At 45.0% G+C, this 24,422-nt stretch overlaps 1 protein-coding gene and 1 long non-coding RNA gene across 7 annotated transcripts in view; one reads left to right on the forward strand and one right to left on the reverse strand.

Annotated features, from left to right (window-relative positions):
• Positions 1-24,422, reverse strand: part of LOC101744906 (LIM/homeobox protein Lhx3) — a 72,492-nt gene that overhangs the window by 1,638 nt on the left and 46,432 nt on the right. For 2 of the 6 annotated variants that reach the window (XM_021351175.3, XM_062668240.1), the window contains exons 2-6: positions 17,788-17,962; positions 16,290-16,492; positions 15,663-15,864; positions 5,202-5,356; positions 4,669-4,851 (exon numbers count right to left, since the gene is read on the reverse strand). In XM_021351175.3, the coding sequence (XP_021206850.1) occupies positions 4,669-4,851; positions 5,202-5,356; positions 15,663-15,864; positions 16,290-16,492; positions 17,788-17,962 (918 nt within the window). Of the gene's footprint in view, positions 1-4,668; positions 4,852-5,201; positions 5,357-15,662; positions 15,865-16,289; positions 16,493-17,787; positions 17,963-22,234; positions 22,657-24,422 lie in introns of those variants that run through there. The other 4 variants (XM_021351177.3, XM_062668241.1, XM_004931035.5 and 1 more) reach the window with 3 other exon arrangements.
• LOC134198785 (uncharacterized) lies at positions 19,213-21,238 on the forward strand. The gene is made up of 2 exons (XR_009972979.1): positions 19,213-20,127; positions 21,152-21,238. It is a non-coding gene; the product is annotated as an uncharacterized LOC134198785 (long non-coding RNA).

Here is a 24,422-nt window from a genome sequence, read left to right on the forward strand (position 1 = left end):
TGGCGAGTAAAACTGCTGCGTCGTCCGCCGTGGTCACCGTTCCAGTAGCGCGATCATCCGCGGCCTCCGTCGCGCCCTCCAAAACACCTACTCGTAGGTCACCTGCGCCCGCCTCCTCGTCCTCCGACTCTGACTCGGAGATGGAGGTCGACCTCGCCCCCGCCTCATCGACGGATGGATTCACCCTGGTGCAAAAGGGTAAGAAGCGTGCCGCGGAGTCTCGAGCTCCCGCGGCCGCTAAAATTAGCAAAGCCGCGAACGCGTCGCGCCCCCGCCCTCAGACTCCCGTTGCGCCTCCAGCCCGTGCCACTCCGTCGCCGCGTCCGGTGGCACAAAATAAAACTCAGACCCCTCCCCCGGTAATCCTTCAAGAGAAGGCAGCTTGGGAACGAGTTTCCCTGGCCCTTAAGGCCAAAAATATCAATTTCACGAATGCCCGTAACCTCGCGAACGGCATTCAAATTAAGGTTCGAACACCCGACGACCATAGGGCCCTCTCTTCTTACCTCCGTAAGGAGCGTATAAGTTTCCACACATATACGCTCCAGGAGGAGCGCGAACTCCGTGCCGTTATACGTGGCATCCCTAAAGAGTTGGATGCCGAGCTCGTCAAGGCCGACCTTCTCGAACAAGGCCTACCGGTTAACTCCGTACACCGCATGCACACAGGCCGCGGAAGGGAGCCATATAATATGGTTCTCGTCGCCCTCCAGCCTACCCCCGAGGGTAAGCAAATATTCAACATCCGAACGGTCTGTAGCCTTTCCGGAATCGCAGTCGAAATCCCACACAAGAAAGGCACACCTAGCCAGTGCCATAACTGCCAATTATACGGGCATTCTTCCCGTAACTGTCACGCGCGCCCCCGATGCGTCAAGTGCTTAGGCGATCACGCCACGGCCCTATGCACTCGCGATCAAAAAACCGCGACGGAACCACCTAGCTGCGTCCTGTGTCGAACACAGGGTCACCCCGCAAATTACCGCGGATGCCCCAGAGCCCCTAAAATAAATCGCCGCGTCGCCCGCCAAAACCGCCTCCGAGCTTCCGGCCCAGACATCAAAGCCTCGGCACCCTCTGTGTCGCAGGCTAAGCCAGCGTTCGTTCCGGCGCCGGTGCCCAGTGTCTCGGCCTGGGCGAAACCGCTGCCGTACACGAACACGGCTACAACTCCCTCCTCCGCGATTCGTCCCGCCCCCGCGACTCGTCCCTCTCCCGCGACTTGCCCTCCGACCGCGTCCGACAATCTCGCTTTAGCGATCGACTTCTTTCAGTCGATCAACTTTGAGCGCGTTAACGCTTTGGGCGACGCCATTCGCGCTGCCTCCACTGCACAACACTTTATCGCCGTTGTGCAAGAATACGCCGACGTATACGCGTCATTAAATACGTACGTCCTCCCCTCACTCCGCCGGTAATCAATGGCGTATACAAGTAGAATAAAGCCCCTATCCGTAACGATAGGATTTTTTAACGCTTACGGTCTCGCAAATCAACGTGATCAGGTTTCTGACTTTTTGCGTGACCATCAAATTGATATATTTTTAGTGCAGGAGACCCTACTTAAGCCCGCGCGCCGTGACCCTAAAATCGCGAACTATAACATGGTCAGGAACGACAGGCTCTCTGCTCGTGGTGGTGGCACCGTCATTTACTATAGAAGAGCCCTGCATTGCGTCCCGCTCGATCCTCCCGCGCTCGCTAATATCGAAGCATCAGTGTGCCGAATCTCACTGACGGGACACGCGCCGATCGTTATCGCGTCCGTTTATCTTCCACCGGATAAGATCGTTCTAAGCAGTGATATCGAGGCGCTGCTCGGCATGGGAAGCTCTGTCATTCTGGCGGGCGACCTAAATTGTAAACACATCAGGTGGAACTCACACACCACAACCCCGAATGGCAGGCGGCTTGACGCGTTAGTTGATGATCTCGCCTTCGATATCGTCGCTCCGCTAACCCCGACTCACTACCCGCTAAATATCGCGCATCGCCCGGATATACTCGACATAGCGTTATTAAAAAACGTAACTCTGCGCTTACACTCGATCGAAGTAGTTTCAGAGTTAGATTCAGACCACCGTCCCGTCGTTATGAAGCTCGGTTGCGCTCCCGATTCCGTTCCCGTCACGAGGACTGTGGTGGATTGGCACACGCTGGGCGTCAGCCTGGCTGAATCTGATCCACCATCGCTCCCGTTTAGCCCGGACTCTACCCCGTCTCCTCAGGATACCGCTGAAGCCATAGACATCTTAACGTCACACATCACCTCGACATTAGATAGGTCATCGAAACAAGTTGTAGCGGAGGACTTCCTTCACCGCTTCAAATTGTCCGACGATATTAGGGAGCTCCTAAGAGCTAAGAACGCCTCAATACGCGCCTACGACAGGTATCCTACCGCGGAAAATCGTATTCGAATGCGTGCCCTACAACGCGACGTAAAGTCTCGCATCGCCGAAGTCCGAGATGCCAGATGGTCTGATTTCTTAGAAGGACTCGCGCCCTCCCAAAGGTCTTACTACCGCTTAGCTCGTACTCTCAAATCGGATACGGTAGTAACTATGCCCCCCCTCGTAGGCCCCTCAGGCCGACTCGCGGCGTTCGATGATGACGAAAAAGCAGAGCTGCTGGCCGATACATTGCAAACCCAGTGCACGCCCAGCACTCAATCCGTGGACCCTGTTCATGTAGAATTAGTAGACAGTGAGGTAGAACGCAGAGTCTCCTTGCCACCCTCGGATGCGTTACCACCCGTCACCCCGATGGAAGTTAAAGACTTGATCAAAGACCTACGTCCTCGCAAGGCTCCCGGTTCCGACGGTATATCCAACCGCGTTATTAAACTTCTACCCGTCCAACTCATCGTGATGTTGGCATCTATTTTCAATGCCGCTATGGCGAACTGTATCTTTCCCGCGGTGTGGAAAGAAGCGGACGTTATCGGCATACATAAACCCGGTAAACCAAAAAATCATCCGACGAGCTACCGCCCGATTAGCCTCCTCATGTCTCTAGGCAAACTGTATGAGCGTCTGCTCTACAAACGCCTCAGAGACTTTGTCTCATCCAAGGGCATTCTCATCGATGAACAATTCGGATTCCGTACAAATCACTCATGCGTTCAACAGGTGCACCGCCTCACGGAGCACATTCTTGTGGGGCTTAATCGACCAAAACCGTTATACACGGGAGCTCTCTTCTTCGACGTCGCAAAAGCGTTCGACAAAGTCTGGCACAACGGTTTGATTTTCAAACTATTCAACATGGGTGTGCCGGATAGTCTCGTGCTCATCATACGGGACTTCTTGTCGAACCGCTCTTTTCGATATCGAGTCGAGGGAACCCGCTCCTCCCCACGACCTCTCACAGCTGGAGTCCCGCAAGGCTCTGTTCTCTCACCCCTCCTATTTAGCTTATTCGTTAACGATATTCCCCGGTCGCCGCCGACCCATTTAGCTTTATTCGCCGACGACACGACTGTTTACTATTCCAGTAGAAACAAGTCCCTAATCGCGAAGAAGCTTCAGAGCGCAGCCCTAGCCCTAGGACAGTGGTTTCGAAAATGGCGCATAGACATCAACCCAACGAAAAGTACTGCGGTGCTATTTCAGAGGGGAAGCTCCACACGGATTTCCTCCCGTATTAGGAGGAGGAATCTCACACCCCCGATTACTCTCTTTAGTCAATCCATACCCTGGGCCAGGAAGGTCAAGTACCTGGGCGTTACCCTGGATGCATCGATGACATTCCGCCCGCATATAAAATCAGTCCGTGACCGTGCCGCGTTTATTCTCGGTAGACTCTACCCCATGATCTGTAAGCGGAGTAAAATGTCCCTTCGGAACAAGGTGACACTTTACAAAACTTGCATAAGGCCCGTCATGACTTACGCGAGTGTGGTGTTCGCTCACGCGGCCCGTACACACATAGACACCCTTCAATCTCTACAATCCCGCTTTTGCAGGTTAGCCGTCGGAGCTCCGTGGTTCGTGAGGAACGTTGACCTACACGACGACCTGGGCCTCGAATCTATACAGAAATACATGAAGTCAGCGTCGGAACGGTACTTCGATAAGGCTATGCGTCATGATAATCGCCTTATCGTAGCCGCCGCTGACTACTCCCCGAATCCTGATCATGCAGGAGCCAGTCACCGTCGACGCCCTAGACACGTCCTTACGGATCCATCAGATCCAATAACCTTTGCACTAGACGCCTTCAGCTCTAGGAGCAGGCTTAGGGACCTCGGTAACCGTACTCGTCGAACTCGACAAAGAGTTCGCCGTGCAACCTAACCCATGAATCAGCTCGCTGAGTTTCTCGCCGGATCTTCTCAGCGGGTCGCGATTCCGATCCGGTAGTAGATTCATTCGCGAAGCAGCTACTATTGAGTTGTTAGGTCTCCTTCGGAGGCGCTCGGGTAGCTGTTAGCAAATCCCACCCCTCCTGGCTGAGCCTTTGCTCGCCCACCTGTCCTGGTGAAACTGGAAAGGCCTCCGGGCCACCAGTAATCCTTCAATCATAAAAAAAAAAAAAAAAAAAAAAAAAAAAAAAACTATTTTCTTTAATAGTTTTCATGAAGGATTCTAATACTCCCTGTACATCAAACCTTGAAGTCTCTTTTAAGTCGAATGATTAAATATGTATTTATAAATACAAACTTACCGATGTTGGTATAAACGAGGTGATCTGGTGGGTAATGGTAGTGGGGATGCGGTGGAGAATGCCCTCGTAAATATGGCGGCGTCGCAGAGAAGCGAGCACTCGCCGCGCCTGCCCCGCCGCCACCGGCTGGGGACCCTTCTTCAGCACCGAGCGCTACTGTACTGTAGCTATCGTTACTCAAATCTGTTGGAACGTAAACTTTGATTATCACAACGCAGATGATATCTTTTAAACAATTGAAACACGCAAAGTCGTCGTAAGCTAAAGTAACGAGCGATGCGACAACTCCAGTACTTAAATAATGCAAGCAAGTACCTAATTTTACTAAGAAAAACTCTTCTAAAACATGGTCCCGATTCTTAGTCAAGGCGAACTAATAAAAATCAAATCAGCCTTTATTATTCTATGTGACTTCCACCTTATGCCTCAAAGTGGGCCGCGTTATTTACCACATTACTGTTATGGGCATCGTAACTATTTAGGACTGGATGAGTCGCGTCCCCATCCACAAATATTAAAAAAAAAGTTCTTACCGTGATGACTGAACGAATCCAAATCAATCTTTAGTTCGTCCTTGTCTAGTAGTCGATCGTGTCTCGGTGACCCACCTCCGCTTTTCATCGACCTGAAGTATTGGGACCATCTCGTGCGACCGGCGTCTTTCTTCAAACGCTTTTCTTTTGCTCTTCTGTGGGAAAAAAAAGCAATCAGAATATTGTCACAAAACATTGCTATGAGTAATTTAATTGACAAAATGGCGCTTATAAACTATCAGTAATAAGACTACGTATCCCCTTATTACGTTTCTATGTTAATTCGAGATGTGGGCGTTCATTTTTCCTGTCGGGAAATTGAGAGAGTACCTATGTTGTATGTGAATACCGTATACATATACATATACATAAATAATTTTATAGTAAATAGGTACATTTGAGTTCAAAACTTGATGAGTATGACTGGCAGTTTTTTGTGGTTCTATCTAATGAATGTTAGGCCTACTCGTAGAAGGGTGTAATTGAAATATCAAATTCGCTAAGACTAATTATTTTCATACCTTATAAATTCAGACTTCCATTCTATCTTTAAATTTTCAGGAAAAGTACCGTTTTAATTTTAAACGGGTCAGTTAAGTTCACTGTGGCTCAAATAAATAGCACTTGATATAATTATGTTTGATAAACTCATAGCTTGAGATTGTTTTTATTACGAGTCGTTATATCGCTTCGATTGCTTTTAATTTAAACATATAATCGTACGTGTATTGGACAAACAGACAGACACCCCTCGCATGTTTTGCGTGTTGTTATTAGCAGAGCGGCGGGGAGCCGACCTGGCTTTCAACAAAGACCTTGATTAATTAAAGTGCCTCCGCCCAGCCCGCTGGGACTCCATCGGCGTGTTATGTCTGCTTTCAGGGAATTATGGAAATAATAGTGTCGTATTTTTTTTTGTCACTAATGTGTACGATAACCCAGATAAGTGACAGTTCCAGTAAGCATACGTTTAGTTACGGAGATCGGTTTTCTGAAATGACTTTATTTGATCTAACCAATTTTTTTTATTTTTTTATTCAGACACGATAAAACGATTCAGTGTCTAATATAAGCTTGTAAAATATCAACTATGCAACAAAAAAAAAGACACTCCAAAATGACGTCCCATCATGGTTTATGCGAGTGTCCTTTTCGCACACGTGGCGCGCACGTCAAGAATACTCTTTGAACTTGACAAGTTCCCTACCTGGCCTGAAACCTAGCCTGGTTTCATAAGTATAGGAAAACCACTGTCACCACTTCCTTATGATAGCAATTTAATACGAAAACCCCGCAGTATCCAAACAAAGTCGATGCCCAAGGTACGTCTTAATGGATCCACTCTCGGTACTATTAGATGCTAGTAATTATCCCGCTGGTTACTAAGGCATACCGGTTATTAAAGCATGTATTCATTGCATTCGTCGAACATTTTGACTTGAAACTAAACACAAATTGACCAGCTGAATTTTTCGCCGTTGCGATTACAATGAAATGTTTGAAGTTATAGGAACGCAGCATCTGTTTTAGACGATTGAGTTGTTAACAAACCCTAATTCCCTACCGATTGAATTTTTAAGTTCGCTTCCTGATGAAGCTGAAAAGGCCTCCGGGCTACGAGCAAACGCTCAATCCAAAATATAAATTAATAGAAACCTTCAGAAATATTCGATCGCATTTTCTTGCAGATTAAGTCTTATAGATTTAACTATTTGATTATTTTCAGGGACGGTTTTGCTTAAGTCGTACTTGTTTCTAAAAATCAGACTTATATACAGTGCGTAAACCAATTTTTGCAATGTTTCTACGAGACTGGAAAAAGCTGCGCTCTTGACCTCAAAACAAGGTATGAAGAAAAACCTTAGAATACTCGGCGGCTTGGCAGCGACAGTGACAACTCACAATCAAGAGGAGTGCTAGCTTATCAAGTTTAATGGAACGAAAACATACATATTTAATGCTTTGAAGTTATAAATTGAATGCCAGAAGGCCATTTGTATTTACGAATATTACAATGATCAAGTACGTTTGGAGAACATAAAGGTTCGATTGTTAATACGATTATTGTTGCAAGCTTACAATTCGTAATATAAAACTAGCCATTGCACATATAAACGTTTTACGAAGCGAGGCCAAAGCGCAGGCCGTGACTGCCGCTATTCACGCGACACAAAACATAGTTTCAAACAGACTTCTTACAAACGTATAAATAATAACAATAATAACCAAAGGCAGAGCTCGTTTACTATGAGCTACCACGTCCTTGGATTAGATCTTTAAAAAACTACAAACTTGGCAGCTATCGTCATTTCCGATAACTGATAAAACATCGTAGCTAAATTAATAATCGATAACATATTTATCAATAATTAATGTTACAGCATTGCTAATTTTCCCAAATAAAAAGAATTGCTTTATTAAAAAGGATTAGATTATCAATTACAAACAATGTTATCTAAGAAAAACTGTTTTTTATCGCACGATCAGCTACTGCTTTTAGTGAGGCGGTTGCGAGGAACGATGAATATCCAAAAAAAAAAAAACAGGTGTTCTGCGTTGATGTTTGTAAATTAATGTTTTTATCGCATTCGATCGTAATAACGTTATCTTTGTACGTCTTGTTAAGTCAGTAAAGCATTTCAAAATCTGCTTAACGCTATTCCGATACTTTGCTCGTGTCAAGCGTGATTAATTTCGAGATAAGTAACCGAAAGAACAATTTTTTATGGTTTTTAGCGATAGCGCTTTCCGAATCAAAACGAATTGAAATTCATGTTTTTTTACTTCGCGAAATAAGATCGGATCGGCTTTGGTTCCACTGCGCAGAATTTTAAAATGCCTATTTATACTAAAATTACTAAAACTCGTCAGAATTATTCTTAAAAATGGATTGTTCATAACCATTTTTTTTAATTTCTTCAATAGGATGTTTAGCGAAGAAACATACATTTTATATTCAGAAGTCAAAAATCGTGTCGACAGGTATTATCTAAATACTTACATTATAATTTTTACCCTACCTATTCGCCGATAATCTAAGAAGATTTTCCAACTACGCCCGGACGGGTAGATGAGCTCACAGGCTCAACCTGAGAGAATATGCTAACACTTTTTTTTTTTTTTTTGTCAGGGGGAAATCACCGGACTTCCGCCCTCTACTGGGGATGGAGGGCGGGGCATGTCGGAGTTGAACTGACTAAAACCTCCTGTCGCTCAACAACCAGCATCCAAACCTCGCATGAGACAGAACTCATGAAAAGGCAAAGGGGGGAATGTGAAGCGTTTAGTGCGGAGCACATCTCTCCCATCACCCTCCCCCTCGGGACGCCGGACTGGCGGTCGTCGGTGCCACGACCACCAGTCCTCTCGGTCGGCAGGCTATCCGAAGCCCGCCTAGATGGCGCCGGTTAGAATGGTCTACCCTCGGAATGCCCCGCTAGGTCAGAACCAGCGTGGGTTGAGGATAGCCGGCCTTCCATCACCCGGACGCTCTTGCATAAAACGCGTGCAGAGCAGCTTGCACGTCGTCTTCTCAGGTCCCCTTCGCCGGTCCCCAGGCCGACATGTGAGAGAGACCCGAAACACTTAGAGGGCCAGGGCTTGGGCGAAATCCGCCTCCCTGGCCCCCGCTCGACGGCGGCGGGCCTGCGCGTCCCGCACGCGCCCCGCCGCCTCCTTCTGCGAGATGGTGCACTCGCAGAAGTCGAGCATCATTCCGATAGAGGCACCCGTCACGTGCGGACGTGCTCATCGTCCACTCGATCGCCCGGTCTTTGTTCGCCCGGCTTTTGTTAGCCCGGCCATTGTTCGCGCGGCCTGTGTTCGTGATACATCTGCCGACCAAGTGTGTTTCCTGGAAGCTTTTATTTGTTTTGTTTTAGTTATTTTTGTGTTCGTGGAACATTTGCCGACAAAGTGTTTTCCTGCAAGTATTTATTTGTTTTGTTTCTTTTTATAATTTCTGTTTTGTTGTGCTTTTTCTTTGTCCTGTAGAATCGCGCCGCATTGCCACCTGTGTTCAATAGAACCGCTCAGGTCCGAGAAGTTGGGGCCTCGCCGCAAGGCGAGTGTTTTCAAGACCCGGGGCCGCCCCACCTGGGTACTCAGCGATCATGGACGCTGTATTCGCGGAATTCCTCCGACTTCGCCACCCACAGCTCGCCTCAGAGTTTCTGGCCTTCAAGGCCAATCACACTGCGAGCCCTCTCGAGGACTCCGCCGCGCTCGCTGCTCCTGCGTCGCCTGTACCTGCGTGCAGAGCTTCTGCATTGAGCACCGCAGCCTCTGTCGTGCCTGCCGCTCCCGTGTCGCCTATACTGGCGAGAAAAGCTGCTGCGTCGTCCGCCGTGACCATCGTTTCAGCTGAGCGATCATCCGCGGCCTCCGTCGCGCCCTCTAAAACACCTACACTTGCTCGTAGGTCGCCTGCACCCGCCTCCTCGTGCTCCGACTCTGACTCGGACATGGAGGTCGACCTCGCCCCCGCCTCATCGACGGATGGATTCATCCTGGTACAGAAGGGTAAGAAGCGTGCCGCGGAGTCTCGAGCTCCCGCGGCCGCTAAAATTAGCAAAGCCGTGAACGCGTCGCGCCCCCGCCCTCAGACTCCCGTTGCGCCCCCAGCCCGTGCCACTCCGTCGCCGCGTCCGGTGGCACAAAATAAAACCCAGACCCCTCCCCCGGTTATCCTTCAGGAGAAGGCAGCTTGGGATCGAGTTTGCCTGGCCCTTAAGGCCAAAAATATAAATTTCACGAATGCCCGTAACCTCGCGAACGGCATTCAAATTAAGGTTCAAACATCCGACGACCATAGGGCCCTCTCTTCTTACCTCCGTAAGGAACGTATAAGTTTCCATACTTATACGCTCCAGGAGGAGCGCGAACTCCGCGTTGTAATACGCAGAATCCCTAAAGAGTTAGATGTAGAGCTCGTCAAGGCCGATCTGTTAGAACAGGGCTTTCCAGTGAATTCTGTGCACCGTATGCACACCGGTCGCGGTAGGGAGCCATATAATATGGTTCTAGTCACCCTCCAGCCTACCCCCGAGGGTAAGAAAATCTTCAACACACAGACCGTCTGTAGGCTCTCCGGTATCGCCATCGAAGCCCCCCATAAAAAAGGCACTCCTAGCCAGTGCCATAACTGTCAATTGTACGGGCACTCTTCCCGTAACTGTCACGCGCGCCCCCGATGTGTTAAATGTTTGGGCGATCACGCCACGGCCCTCTGCGCTCGCGACCAAAAAACCGCGACGGAACCGCCTAGCTGCGTCCTGTGTCGAACACAGGGTCACCCCGCGAATTACCGTGGTTGCCCCCGAGCCCCTAAAATAAATCGACGCGTCGCCCGCCAAAACCGCCTCCGAGCTTCCGGCCCAGACATCAAAGCCTCGGCACCCTCTGCGTCGCAGGCTAAGCCAGCGTTCGTTCCGGCGGCGGTGCCCAGTGTCTCGGCCTGGGCAAAACCGCTGCCGTACACGAACACGGCTACAACTCCCTCCTCCGCGATTCGTCCCGCCCCCGCGACTCGTCCCTCTCCCGCGACTTGCCCTCCGACCGCGTCCGAAAATCTCGCTTTAGCGATCGACTTCTTTCAGTCGATCAACTTTGAGCGCGTTAACGCTTTGGGCGACGCCATTCGCGCTGCCTCCACTGCACAACACTTTATCGCCGTTGTGCAGGAATACGCCGACGTATACGCGTCATTAAATACGTACGTCCTCCCCTCACTCCGCCGGTAATCAATGGCGTATATAAGTAGAATAAAGCCCCTATCCGTAACGATAGGATTTTTTAACGCTTACGGTCTCGCAAATCAACGTGATCAAGTTTCTGACTTTTTGCGTGACCATCAAATTGATATCTTTTTAGTGCAGGAGACCCTACTTAAGCCCGCGCGCCGTGACCCTAAAATCGCGAACTATAACATGGTCAGGAACGACAGGCTCTCTGCCCGTGGTGGTGGTACCGTCATTTACTATAGAAGAGCCCTGCATTGCGTCCCGCTCGATCCTCCCGCGCTCGCTAATATCGAAGCATCAGTGTGCCGAATCTCACTGACGGGACACGCGCCGATCGTTATCGCGTCCGTTTATCTTCCACCGGATAAGATCGTTCTAAGCAGTGATATCGAGGCGCTGCTCGGTATGGGGAGCTCTGTCATTCTGGCGGGCGACCTAAATTGTAAACACATCAGGTGGAACTCACACACCACAACCCCGAATGGCAGGCGGCTTGACGCGTTAGTCGATGATCTCGCCTTCGATATCGTCGCTCCGCTAACCCCGACTCACTACCCGCTAAATATCGCGCATCGCCCGGATATACTCGACATAGCGTTATTAAAAAACGTAACTCTGCGCTTACACTCGATCGAAGTAGTTTCAGAGTTAGATTCAGACCACCGTCCCGTCGTTATGAAGCTCGGTCGCGCTCTCGATTCCGTTCCCGTCACGAGGACTGTGGTGGATTGGCACACGCTGGGCATCAGCCTGGCTGAATCTGATCCACCATCGCTCCCGTTTAACCCGGACTCTATCCCGTCTCCTCAGGATACCGCTGAAGCCATAGACATCTTAACGTCACACATCACTTCGACATTAGATAGGTCATCGAAACAAGTTGTAGCGGAGGACTTCCTTCACCGCTTCAAATTGTCCGACGATATTAGGGAACTCCTTAGAGCTAAGAACGCCTCGATACGCGCCTACGACAGGTATCCTACCGCGGAAAATCGTATTCGAATGCGTGCCCTACAACGCGACGTAAAGTCTCGCATCGCCGAAGTCCGAGATGCCAGATGGTCTGATTTCTTAGAAGGACTCGCGCCTTCCCAAAGGTCTTACTACCGCTTAGCTCGTACTCTCAAATCGGATACGGTAGTAACTATGCCCCCCCTCGTAGGCCCCTCAGGCCGACTCGCGGCGTTCGATGATGACGAAAAAGCAGAGCTGCTGGCCGATACATTGCAAACCCAGTGCACGCCCAGCACTCAAGCCGTGGACCCTGTTCATGTAGAATTAGTAGACAGTGAGGTAGAACGTAGAGCCTCCTTGCCACCATCGGATGCGTTACCACCCGTCACCCCGATAGAAGTTAAAGACTTGATCAAAGACCTACGTCCTCGCAAGGCTCCCGGTTCCGACGGTATATCTAACCGCGTTATTAAGCTTCTACCCGTCCAACTCATCGTGATGTTGGCATCTATTTTCAATGCCGCTATGGCGAACTGTATCTTTCCCGCGGTGTGGAAAGAAGCGGACGTTATCGGCATACATAAACCCGGTAAACCAAAAAATCATCCGACGAGCTACCGCCCGATTAGCCTCCTCATGTCTCTAGGCAAACTGTATGAGCGTCTGCTCTACAAACGCCTCAGAGACTTCGTCTCATCCAAGGGCATTCTCATCGATGAACAATTCGGATTCCGTACAAATCACTCATGCGTTCAACAGGTGCACCGCCTCACGGAGCACATTCTTGTGGGGCTTAATCGACCAAAACCGTTATACACGGGAGCTCTCTTCTTCGACGTCGCAAAAGCGTTCGACAAAGTCTGGCACAATGGTTTGATTTTCAAACTATTCAACATGGGCGTGCCGGATAGTCTCGTGCTCATCATACGGGACTTCTTGTCGAACCGCTCTTTTCGATATCGAGTCGAGGGAACCCGCTCCTCCCCACGACCTCTCACAGCTGGAGTCCCGCAAGGCTCTGTCCTCTCACCCCTCCTATTTAGCTTATTCGTCAACGATATTCCCCGGTCGCCGCCGACCCATTTAGCTTTATTCGCCGACGACACGACTGTTTACTATTCTAGTAGAAATAAGTCCCTAATCGCGAAGAAGCTTCAGAGCGCAGCCCTAGCCCTAGGACAGTGGTTCCGAAAATGGCGCATAGACATCAACCCAGCGAAAAGTACTGCGGTGCTATTTCAGAGGGGAAGCTCCACACGGATTTCCTCCCGGATTAGGAGGAGGAATCTCACACCCCCGATTACTCTCTTTAGACAACCCATACCCTGGGCCAGGAAGGTCAAGTACCTGGGCGTTACCCTGGATGCATCGATGACATTCCGCCCGCATATAAAATCAGTCTGTGACCGTGCCGCGTTTATTCTCGGTAGACTCTACCCCATGATCTGTAAGCGGAGTAAAATGTCCCTTCGGAACAAGGTGACACTTTACAAAACTTGCATAAGGCCCGTCACGACTTACGCGAGTGTGGTGTTCGCTCACGCGGCCCGCACACACATAGACATTCTCCAATCCCTACAATCCCGCTTTTGCAGGTTAGCTGTCGGGGCTCCGTGGTTCGTGAGGAACGTTGACCTACACGACGACCTGGGCCTCGAATCAATTCGGAAATACATGAAGTCAGCGTCGGAACGATACTTCGATAAGGCTATGCGTCATGATAATCGCCTTATCGTTGCCGCCGCTGACTACTCCCCGAATCCTGATCATGCAGGAGCCAGTCACCGTCGACGCCCTAGACACGTCCTTACGGATCCATCAGATCCAATAACCTTTGCATTAGATGCCTTCAGCTCTAATACTAGGGGCAGGCTTAGGGACCCCGGTAACCGTACTCGTCGAACTCGACAAAGAGGTCGACGTGCAACCTAACCCATGCATCAGCCCGCTGAGTTTCTCGCCGGATCTTCTCAGCGGGTCGCGATTCCGATCCGGTAGTAGATTCATTCGCGAAACAATTGCTCTTGAGTTGTTAGGTCTCCTTCGGAGGCGCTCGGGCAGTTGTTAGCAAATCCCACCCCTCTTGGCTGAGCCTTTGCTCGCCCACCTGTCCTGGTGAAACTGGAAAGGCCTTCGGGCCACCAGTAAACTCTCAATCATAAAAAAAAAAAAAAAAAAAAAAAAAAAAAAAAAAAAAAAAAAAAAAAAAAAAAAAAAAAAAAAAAAAAAAAAAAAAAGTCGAGCATCGCCTTCCACGACTCGTCGTCACCGAGCATTAATGCCACAACACCCGGCAACGACAAGTCGTTTCCTATTTTTGCGACAAGGACACGGCGCCACCCCTCCCATGCGGGGCAGGCGACGAGCGTGTGCTCCGCCGTGTCCGAGTCGCAACCACAATGGTGGCACTCTGCCGTCAGCTCGGCTCCGATCCGGTGCAGGAACTCACCGAAGCAACCATGCCCAGTAAGCACCTGCGTGAGCCGGAAAGTGAGGCGTCCTCTGTCACGATTCACCCAATTCACAAGAACCGGGCGAATCGCCTCGACGGTCCTACGACCAGCCGAAGGATCGGCCAGCCGTCTGGACCATGACTCCAGCACGAACCGCCGAGATTGGGCCCTCCGCGCTCTGACCACACTGGGGCTGGGACGTGCCACGCCCCGTGCACGAAGGTCAGCCCGCCACTGATAGTCAGCGGCGAGCGCCTCCGCCTCCAGAACCCAAGGCGGCGTCCCAGCCAGTACACACGCCGCCTCGAAGGAGATGGTGCGATAGCCGCGGATGACCCTGACCGCGATGGTGCGTTGCGGCCGTTGCAGCAGCTTCGCTACCCCCACGGCCAGGGACTGGCCCCACACGGGCGCCCCGTATAGGGCCATTGATCGCACCACCCCTGTATAGAGACGGCGCGTCACCTGGTCAGGCCCCCCAACGTTGGGAAGAAGCCGGCTTAACGCGCCGGCCACCCCCAACAGACAAGGGACCAGATTTTGAAAGTGAGCACGGAAGGTCCAACGACTGTCCAGAATGAGGCCGAGGTACTTCAACTGCACCCCGACCCCGATACGGACGCCTCCAACCACGATATGGGCATCGACAGGTGGCACTCTCCGGGGCCTGTGGAACCACATGGCCTCGGATTTACTGAGCGCCACGTCGAGGCCCAATCTCCTGATTTTGCCGACGACATGCGCCACCCCAGCGGTAGCAAGACGGGCAGACTCAGCAAAACTCCCCCCCCGGGCCACGACCAACGTGTCGTCTGCGTAACAGATTACGCTTAGGCCCGGGTAACACTAGACTTAGCAAGAGCAGTGCGTCGCAGAATCTACCACGGGATCGGAATCGCGACCCACTGAGATCCGGCAAGAAACTTGGTGGACTGTCTGTGGGCTAGCTCACTCGTCGAACTCTTCGGCGTAATCGACGAGTACGACGAGGACGGTGATCGGTGCTCGAGGGGCCTAAAAGCACCGAGAGTGGAGACATATTTCGGGCGACAGCGGCTTAGCGTTGCCCTGTCGCATAAGTCCGATAATAATTTATATAAAACATATTTTTTTTATTTCTACAGCAGTAATCATGATCTCTATTGAAACACTACTTAGGATAATTTTGCTAGTTTCTTATTTGGTTCTCATAATTTACTCAATTATCTTTGTACATACAATTGTGTTTCATTAGTTACTTGCATACCAGTCTTAATTCTAGTGGTCAATTCAGATTGAATACTGTATAATACATATTCTAAAAAGTTACTAACCTGTTCTGGAACCAAACTTGTACGACCCGCATGTCCAGACCCGTGTCGTGTGCGAGCTGCTCCCGCACGTGTCTCGCTGGTTTCGGACTACTGCTGTATGCACTTTTCAGAGTCTCCAATTGTTTGGCCGTAATCGTAGTCCTGGGCCTCTTGCTTGCCGCGTCACCGTCGAGCGAGCCATCCCCACCTGCGTTTGGTATATCTGTTTTGATTTAAGAACTGCCCGAGTCATTAATGATAGTACCGTATTAGAATATATATAGGTATAACAGAAGGATGAGACTGCTTAGGGACATACGGTCTGTTATTATCTAAGCATTTGCAACCGGAATTTCTGTTTATATTAGAGAATACTATGTCGTGTTCTTTAGGAAAACCATGTTATAAGTCATACGTAAACCTGATAAATGATAGGTAAAAGTACGCTTAACAAAAGTAAAAGAATATTGCTACGGAGAATTTATTTTAGGTAGGTTTTTATTTTAAATACAAAATCGTTCGTCTTTGACGCGCGTAAACTTTAAACTGTTGCAAGACAACAAAATAGTAATATCGATGTATCAAAAGGGTCTCACTGAATATTTTCATTATTACATCACTAGATGATGATAGAAAGTCTGAACCAACCTTTAGCTCTGGCAGCTTCGTAATCCGGTTTACAGACAAGCTTTCCGTCCTCCATAAGGTAGAACTCGTCTCCTGTGTTCAGGGTACGTGCGCAGGCGGCACAGGCGAAACACCTCAGGTGGTAGACGTGAGATTGCGCGCGACGTACGACCTGAGTCGGCGGTATGCCCTGCCCGCAACCACTGCATTTGGTTCCGAAACGCCTGGGACAACAGCCGCAATCACAACAACATTATCAACGTGACATATGAAGTGGTATACCCGGATCGCATAAAATTCCAACGAAATCTATTGGGGTTCGGGTAATGGGAAACAGTTTTATGATTTTTGTGTCGTTTAAACTTGGTCTTTAAAGACATTCAGAAAACAGTAGCAAATGTCTTAAACCTCGGACGTTCGACCTTTCCCCTTAGGGTCGCACATAGGCCACAACCAAGCATAGAAATGGTTTGGCATCCCCACATCTCATTTTATTAATCTCCCTTTTTTTATTATTGCTTCCTGCAACTTCCTTGCACCTGGTGTTAAGTGATTACCGGAGCACATATACATCTACGACGTAAATGCCGCCATCTATCTTGAGACAAGGCCTAAAGTATAAGACGTCCGGTGCATTCGTATCTAGCGATGGACCGGTGCTCGAATCCCGCCGACGGGTACCAATTTTTCTAATGAAATATGTATCTAACAAATGTTCACGTTTGACTTCCACGGTAAAGGAATCTTCTTAGTTGCATACTTCATTGCTGAAGGTCGTGTTCCTGAAAGCCCTTCGTGGCTCTTTGTACTATTGGCTTCCATTTCCTTCAGTTTTCGGCTTCTCTCAGGGCGGTCGCAACAGAGAGTCCAGTGAGCGCAGTTATCTGATCTGAACAACGGTTTGGTGGCCGGCCGGCGGGTATTTTCCCTTCTACCTTGCCCACCACAATCAATTTTTCAAGGTTGTCTGGTGGCCGCCTAGCAATGTGACCAAGAACCTTCTGGTAGCAAATCGTCGACAGTCTCGTTTCTCGAAGGAATAACATCGTGTAATAAAAATCAAACCCGCAAAATTATAATTTGCCTATAACTGGTGGTAGGACCTCTTGTGAGTCCGCACGGGAATGTACCGCCGCCCTTCCTATTTCTGCCGTGAAGCAGTAATGCGTTTCGGTTTGAAGGGTGGTGCAGCCGTTGTAACTGAGACCTTAGAACTATAGCTATAATATATATATAAGCTATAAAAAAAACATGAGTTCTAAGTCTCAGTTTTTACAGGACAATGGCTGCCCTACCCTACAACATCTGTTAAGTACGTATTTCATTAGAAAAATTGGTATCTGCCGGCGGAATTCGAACATCGATGCATACGAATACATACGAATGCACCGGGCGCCTTATCCTTTAGGCCACGACGCCTTCAAATTATTATGATTAACATAACATATAATTATGATTAACAAACAACAGATATCGTCGTTTGGGCTTTCATAGATTTTGGTTATATTCAGAAGCTTACTTGAAGAAGTCCTCGGTGCAGTACAACTGATTGTTCCTCGCAAAGCACTTTCCAGTTAACAACGCGCGGCATTCGACACAGCGCAAGCAGCCGGCGTGCCACGTCCGGTCCGACACCTTTAACACGTACCGATCCACTATCATCTCGTGACAACCGCCACATTTTGGAATACTGGCTGCAACAAAACACACATGATTGAGTTACGGAAGATCAACAAACGCCAAAGCTTATCTCATGATTAAAACAAATAATAAAAAATAACAAGGTTATCTTTCATAAAAACGTGATTGATTTGAAGGAGAATTGTTATCATTATTACGTAATTTTTATTGCTTCTGTAGGCAGACGAACATGCGGCGTATCCGATGTAAGCTGTCAAGTATTTATAATTGCTATATAATTTGACACTAAGAGGGCGGTAAGACCATAGACCTATATAGTAGGGACACGACATATTGTTCTATACGTACAATTGCTTATATAAATAGCACCCATTTTGAAGGTACACACATAAACATATATAATATCTATCTCGTTCTTACTCAGCACTGTAACTCGCAGGAAAACAATTTAATAGTATTTCAGTGCGTACATAAAATGAAACATGAAATACGTAAATGTCTAATGAGGCCGAAAATCCGCCATGTTTAGCGCACCAAATGTCATTGTCACGTCAGTTCAGCCGTCTGTTTTGGGTTGTACATTATTTATTGACTTTGATATCGACTTAATAATTATGATTGCTTATATAAAAGGACAATGCTCATTTTCTATGGGCGTTTGGGCCCCAAAAAAAGTTGTCGGGTGATGATGGTTTTAACTTCATTTTATAGACAAAGAAATATCGTTTCATATTCAGAAAACGATTTTTATATTCTCACCCAGGTTTAAGAGAAATCTGTTTTTTTCTGCAGCTAAAATTAAGTTGTTAATTGTTTTCTTCGAAATCAATAATCGCTCTCATCATTATTTACAGTATTAAATAAGTTAATTGTGGTTAATGTTGCTAGAAATAAGCCCTTACGTACATTTTATTATTATTATATCCTCTTAATATAAAATGAAATGAAAATCCGGAAACCGCCAACAATATTGTTGTTGTTGTTTTTAAATTCGCCAATGAGCAGGCAAAGAGCGTAGCCTATACAGCCTAGTCTGTCGTAGGTATATTTTTTTATGTCAAAAAAAGCCAGTTTTTCTCTCTTTATTGCTTTTTGTGAGATTTGACATCAACTCGATGAATAACATTGAGTGAGCCTGAATTTCCGCAGACCTTTTATCTTGAAAAAATAAAACAGTAACTGCTCAATAATCGTGAACTACGATTATTGACGTTTAATACACAAAACAACACCCAATTTATATATTATACATCACAATAAACTATTAAAAAAACATTAAAATAAAACTTCAAGTAACGCTTCACTCGGGTTGCTGCCAAAACTCTCTGATCATATATAATAAGAATAGAGTAATGGTAGGACATTGAGATTTTTACTAATGGAATCATTAATATCTAAAAATATTAAATAATTCATGGTTTTAAGTAATAATTATTATTACAATATATAAATATTGAATTGAACAAAAATAAACTAAAAAGCCTGTGAATTATAACCATTAGCTATTTTTTTTAATTTGTTGTTCAAGTCACAGACAATTCTTTCGTTTGGCAGCATATAGGTTTACTATAAGGCTATATGAGCTAAGCCTTTTGCCTATTGGCGAATTTAAAATCTATGGCACTCAGCTTTGGGATGTTATCAAATAAGTAATTAATTTTTTTGTAAAACAATGCCAGGTTGAAAGAAATGTTGATACATAAACTAAACAACGTGAAAAAATAAGACATCGTTTTTCAAGTACATATAGTTTTAACATAAAGTTGGCCCACTTTTGGGCATTGTCCTTTCTTATTTTATCATGCTAACCCGCTTAAAACGTAAAAAAAAAAAAATTAAAACATATTTCATAGGATCTCAAGAAAGTCGATACCCCAAAACTATTATCTATATACCTATATCTTCCTTAACCTTAACCTCCTTAACCTTAACTTCATTATGGAGCAGATGACGTCACAGTGGCACGATTTTTTTATTGACGTTTAATTTCCATAGGTTTCATACTTCAGTGGGTAAGATCAACTTCCATTATACAACATAAAAAACGCGTTGATATATTAAAATGTACCAACCTAAATCAGATTTGGAGAACATTAAATATGCTTAAGCAAATATATTTAATTTTACTGAGCTCTTAGATACATGTCGTTGAAATCATACGAAATTTTAACTTTAATGATATTATGGAAAATCTTAAATCTACCACTCAACACAAAATGTGAGTAAATAACCAGAATCATAGAGTAAACCAGAAATAATAATTAACTCAAAAGTGTTGTAGTTGTTTTCACGTTAACCTTACCAATAACATCACTTGTTTTATTCTAAGCAGTGATATACTTAGGTACTCCTGCTAAGCCCTACTTACATTATGTACATATTAAAAAAGTCATACCTAATGTTTTTTTTGTTAAGAACTAAGTAATTGTTTTTTTTTAACGTGGATGAATAAACGAATTCCCCGTTGGATGTCAGATTCTTAATTGGTTGGTATGGCTGCGGTCCCATCCTTCAAACCGAAACAAATTCAGAGCAGAAATAGGCAAGACGATCATTTCTTTGTGGGCTCGCAATTTGACTAAGAGGAATTATCGTAATTATAATAAATACACAGACCTGCATTTTGTGTGAAAGCCAAAGTCAATCATGAAAAACTGTGTTAATAGAAAGACGTCTGGATTCTGCCGTGAAGCAGTAATGCGTTTCGGTTTGAAGGGTGGGGCAGCCGTCGTAACTATACTTGAGACCTTAGAACTTATATCTCAAGGTGGGTGGCGCATTTACGTTGTAGATGTCTACGGGCTCCAGTAACCACTTACCACCCGGTGGGCTGTGAGCTCATCCACCCATCTGAACAATAAAAAATAAATAAATAAAAAACGTAAAACCCTCTAGCGATAATTTCATGAATCATCTTTCGTATAATAATACAAGCTAGGGCTCAATATTCGGAACCTCATTCGAGTACGAAAAACAACGATATTCTTAATTTTTGACATACGAGAGTAGATTATTTAAAGTCCTTATTATTTTGAATGATTTCACAATTTCGCTACCAACGGTGAAATCCCGCGTCCGTAATGAATTAAAATATTCGTGAATCATATTAAGTTTATTGTGCACTAATAAAAAATTAAACATTTATTTAGTGATGAGATTAACAAAACGTACCTAACCGTAAAAATCGGCAACACTAAAAAAGTATACCCTAATACTTGTTTATTCATGAAATATTTCGACAGGGTCTACTTCGGAAATAACGCGATTTAATTTGATAGCGAGCAACAAGCTATGTACCTGAAATAAACTACTTATAATTACAACGTTAATTTAGTATTATTGATTTCCACTACCGATCAAATCATTTCAGTACGACAAGTCTACTCGCAAAATAATTTACTGACAAATCTGTTTTTTTTTATTGCTTGGGTTGGTGGACGAGCTCACGGCCCACCCGGTGTTGTGGTTACCAGAGCCCATTGACACCTACGACGTAAATGCCGTCACCTACCTGAAGACACAGGTTCTAAGGTCACCGTTTTTACTGTACAACGGCTGCCCCACCCTTCAAACCGAAACGGATTACTGCTTCACGGTAGAAATGGGCAGGGTGGTGGTATCTACCCGTGCGGACTCCGAAGACGTCCTACCACCAGTAAAAACTATACATACATGTATGTAAACTATATATTCGGAGATTAAACATTTCTAAATTTGAAAAACACTAAAGCTATCAATGTAAGTTTTCTCTGTTGTACGTTTTTAGAACCCCCGTCATGGCACATCCCCACCAAATAGTAGGTATACCGAATGTGTATAAAAATTAAGTAAAATACCGTCACAAAAAATCGATACACAATGTAATCATTAATAAAATTGATTAGTTAGTGGCATTATTGTAATAAATACATTGTTAATATCTATTAATAAAAGTAATCAATAGTTAATTTTATTTAGGTACATGTAACTTATACCTACGTATGTATATCCTATCTTCTTTAATCGCGAAAATAAGAATCTAAAAAGTGCAAAAATTCTAAATTAATTAATTAAATTAATAACAATGAGGAACAGGAATATTTCTAAATAAAACGGAGGTTTTTAAATATTATTATAAAAACTTTTGTTTGTTTTATTTTTAGAGCAAAAGTTTGATCTTTCAGATATTTCAATTAATAAGTCAATTTAATAGCCGATGTTGAAATTGAAAGCGAAAAACAATCGTAGATTTAAAATTGACTTATTTAGAATTTTTACACTTGTTTCTTGATCACAACAAACAAACAGAGCACACAAGCACGCACACAAATCACAGCACTACGTACATAGGAACACCTCAGGCAGGTGCTCGAGTTGAATCGGTGGTACGCGCATGTCTTCCAGCGTTGGATCCTCGGTACCGGGGTACATCATTGCACCTAACATCTTTGAACGCGGCTGCTCTGGGCCGCTCCGTGTAACACACTGCCGCCACCCTGCCGTTGCAACCCCAACCCTCTTATCACCGCCTTTACGCTATTGGCTTACGGCATCTCCATGATAACAACCACCACGCCCATTGACCAATCCACACCACATCGGGTACACCCAACGATCGATTGCAAACGAGAGTTTTCGCAGCATTTCCTCGCGATATTGAACACTTCAGATCGCCTCAGAAATATTTACATACATTTTCATAAATTTTGTACTCCATTTTTTTAAGAATCTAACGACGGCTTTCTTTTAAATGAATGCTATATATTTTTAGATTTTCATTATCGATAAATAATGAAGTAATAAAGAATATATATAAATACATTGAAACTACATTTAATATTATTTAAATTGAATTTAAGCTAGGATCAGCTCAAGAGCGTTCGCAAAGACAAGACTAATGTTTATCTATATCTATATCTATATCTATACTAATATTATAAAGAGGAAAGATTTGTTTGTTTGTTTGTTTCGAATAGGCTCCGAAACTACTGGACCGATTTGAAAAATTCTTTTTCCATTAGAAGCCGACATTGTTCCTGATGAACATAGGCTAAATTTTTTTTTTTTTTGTTTCATGTGTGTTTTAATGTTTCCGAAGCGAAGCGAGGGCGGGTCGCTAGTTTATAACATTCCGATGTTTTAAAAAATAGCCAGGAATAAATTAATAAAACAAATTTTAGTATATTGTATGTAATATCTCGATATCACATTTATGATAAGAGAATAATTAATATTATGATGGTTTCCCGTAGTAATCCATGTAAGTACTTTAAGATACGAATTGTTGAATTGAATTATGTTCAGTCATGAAATGGATTTGTTGAATGATTTTCTGCGTGTCACTGTGAATGAATACCATGTAATGTGCCACGCGATAAGCTATAATCATATCTATAGATATTAAACAATATTCATGAGACTTAAATAATAAGGCATCATATCTTGCATCGATTTGTAGGTACAGTAACGTAATGCCGTTTAAAAAAATATTTGTCACGTAACATCAAGGTGGGTTAGTGATGGTGGTTTCCCGATACTTAATTTTGTCTTTAAAAATAATATTAAAGCTTAAATCGACTGGATAACTTAAAGTATCCGTCTAAGTATCAAACGAATCTGTGGAATATCAAACTATTTTCAACTTTTCAGAAACCAGTTCAGCTTATAATTTCTTCCGAAAAATAAAATCGAATAATATTAAAAAGTGGCTGCGCTCGCGACTTCGTCCGCGTGGTATTTAACGAGTTTTTCTAAAATAGAAGTAGACGAAGTTACTACTTATTACATCAGCTATCTCCCAGTGAAAGTCTCGTCAAAATCGGTCTTGCCGTTTCAGAGATTAGCGGGAACAAACAGACAGACAGACAAAAATTGTAAACAATACACATATACATTCATATGCATGTAGTAAAAAGCGGTTACTTTAACATAACAAACAGACACTTTAATTTTATTTATTTGTAGTATAAATAAATAATAAATAAATAAATAAATAAATATTTACTAACAATCACGCCACGTTAACTTGTCCCGTGATAAGTTCGTAAAGAACTTGTGTTACAGGTACCAGATAACGGAAATAAATGTAAGATTTTTATTATACACATACATAATATATTTAATATACATCCATAACCCTGGAAAAGACATTTATATTTATCATACAAACATCTTCCCTTGGCGGGATTCGAACCCGCGACCCCCTTATGTAGTGACCATGTCACTTACCACTACACCAGACGGCCGTAAGCATAGATATTACTAGTAATACATGTGCATACCACTATGACAAAACCTTCTTGAAATAATGTTTTAAAAGAGTTTTGAATAGCGTTATCTGAAGCATGTCTCTGGCATCGCTGATGTCCATGGGCAACGATGACTCCTCAATGTCGGGTGGAACGAACGCTCATTTGCAGTTGAAGAGAATAAAAAATATAGCTATTGATGAAGATAATAATATCGAAATGGTAATTCTTTTTTTCATCAAAGTATCAATGACATAAAAAGAAAAAAAATATAATAGGTACGTAA

The sequence above is a fragment of the Bombyx mori genome, chromosome 4, assembly GCF_030269925.1.
Source record: "Bombyx mori chromosome 4, ASM3026992v2".
NCBI lineage: Eukaryota > Metazoa > Arthropoda > Insecta > Lepidoptera > Bombycidae > Bombyx > Bombyx mori.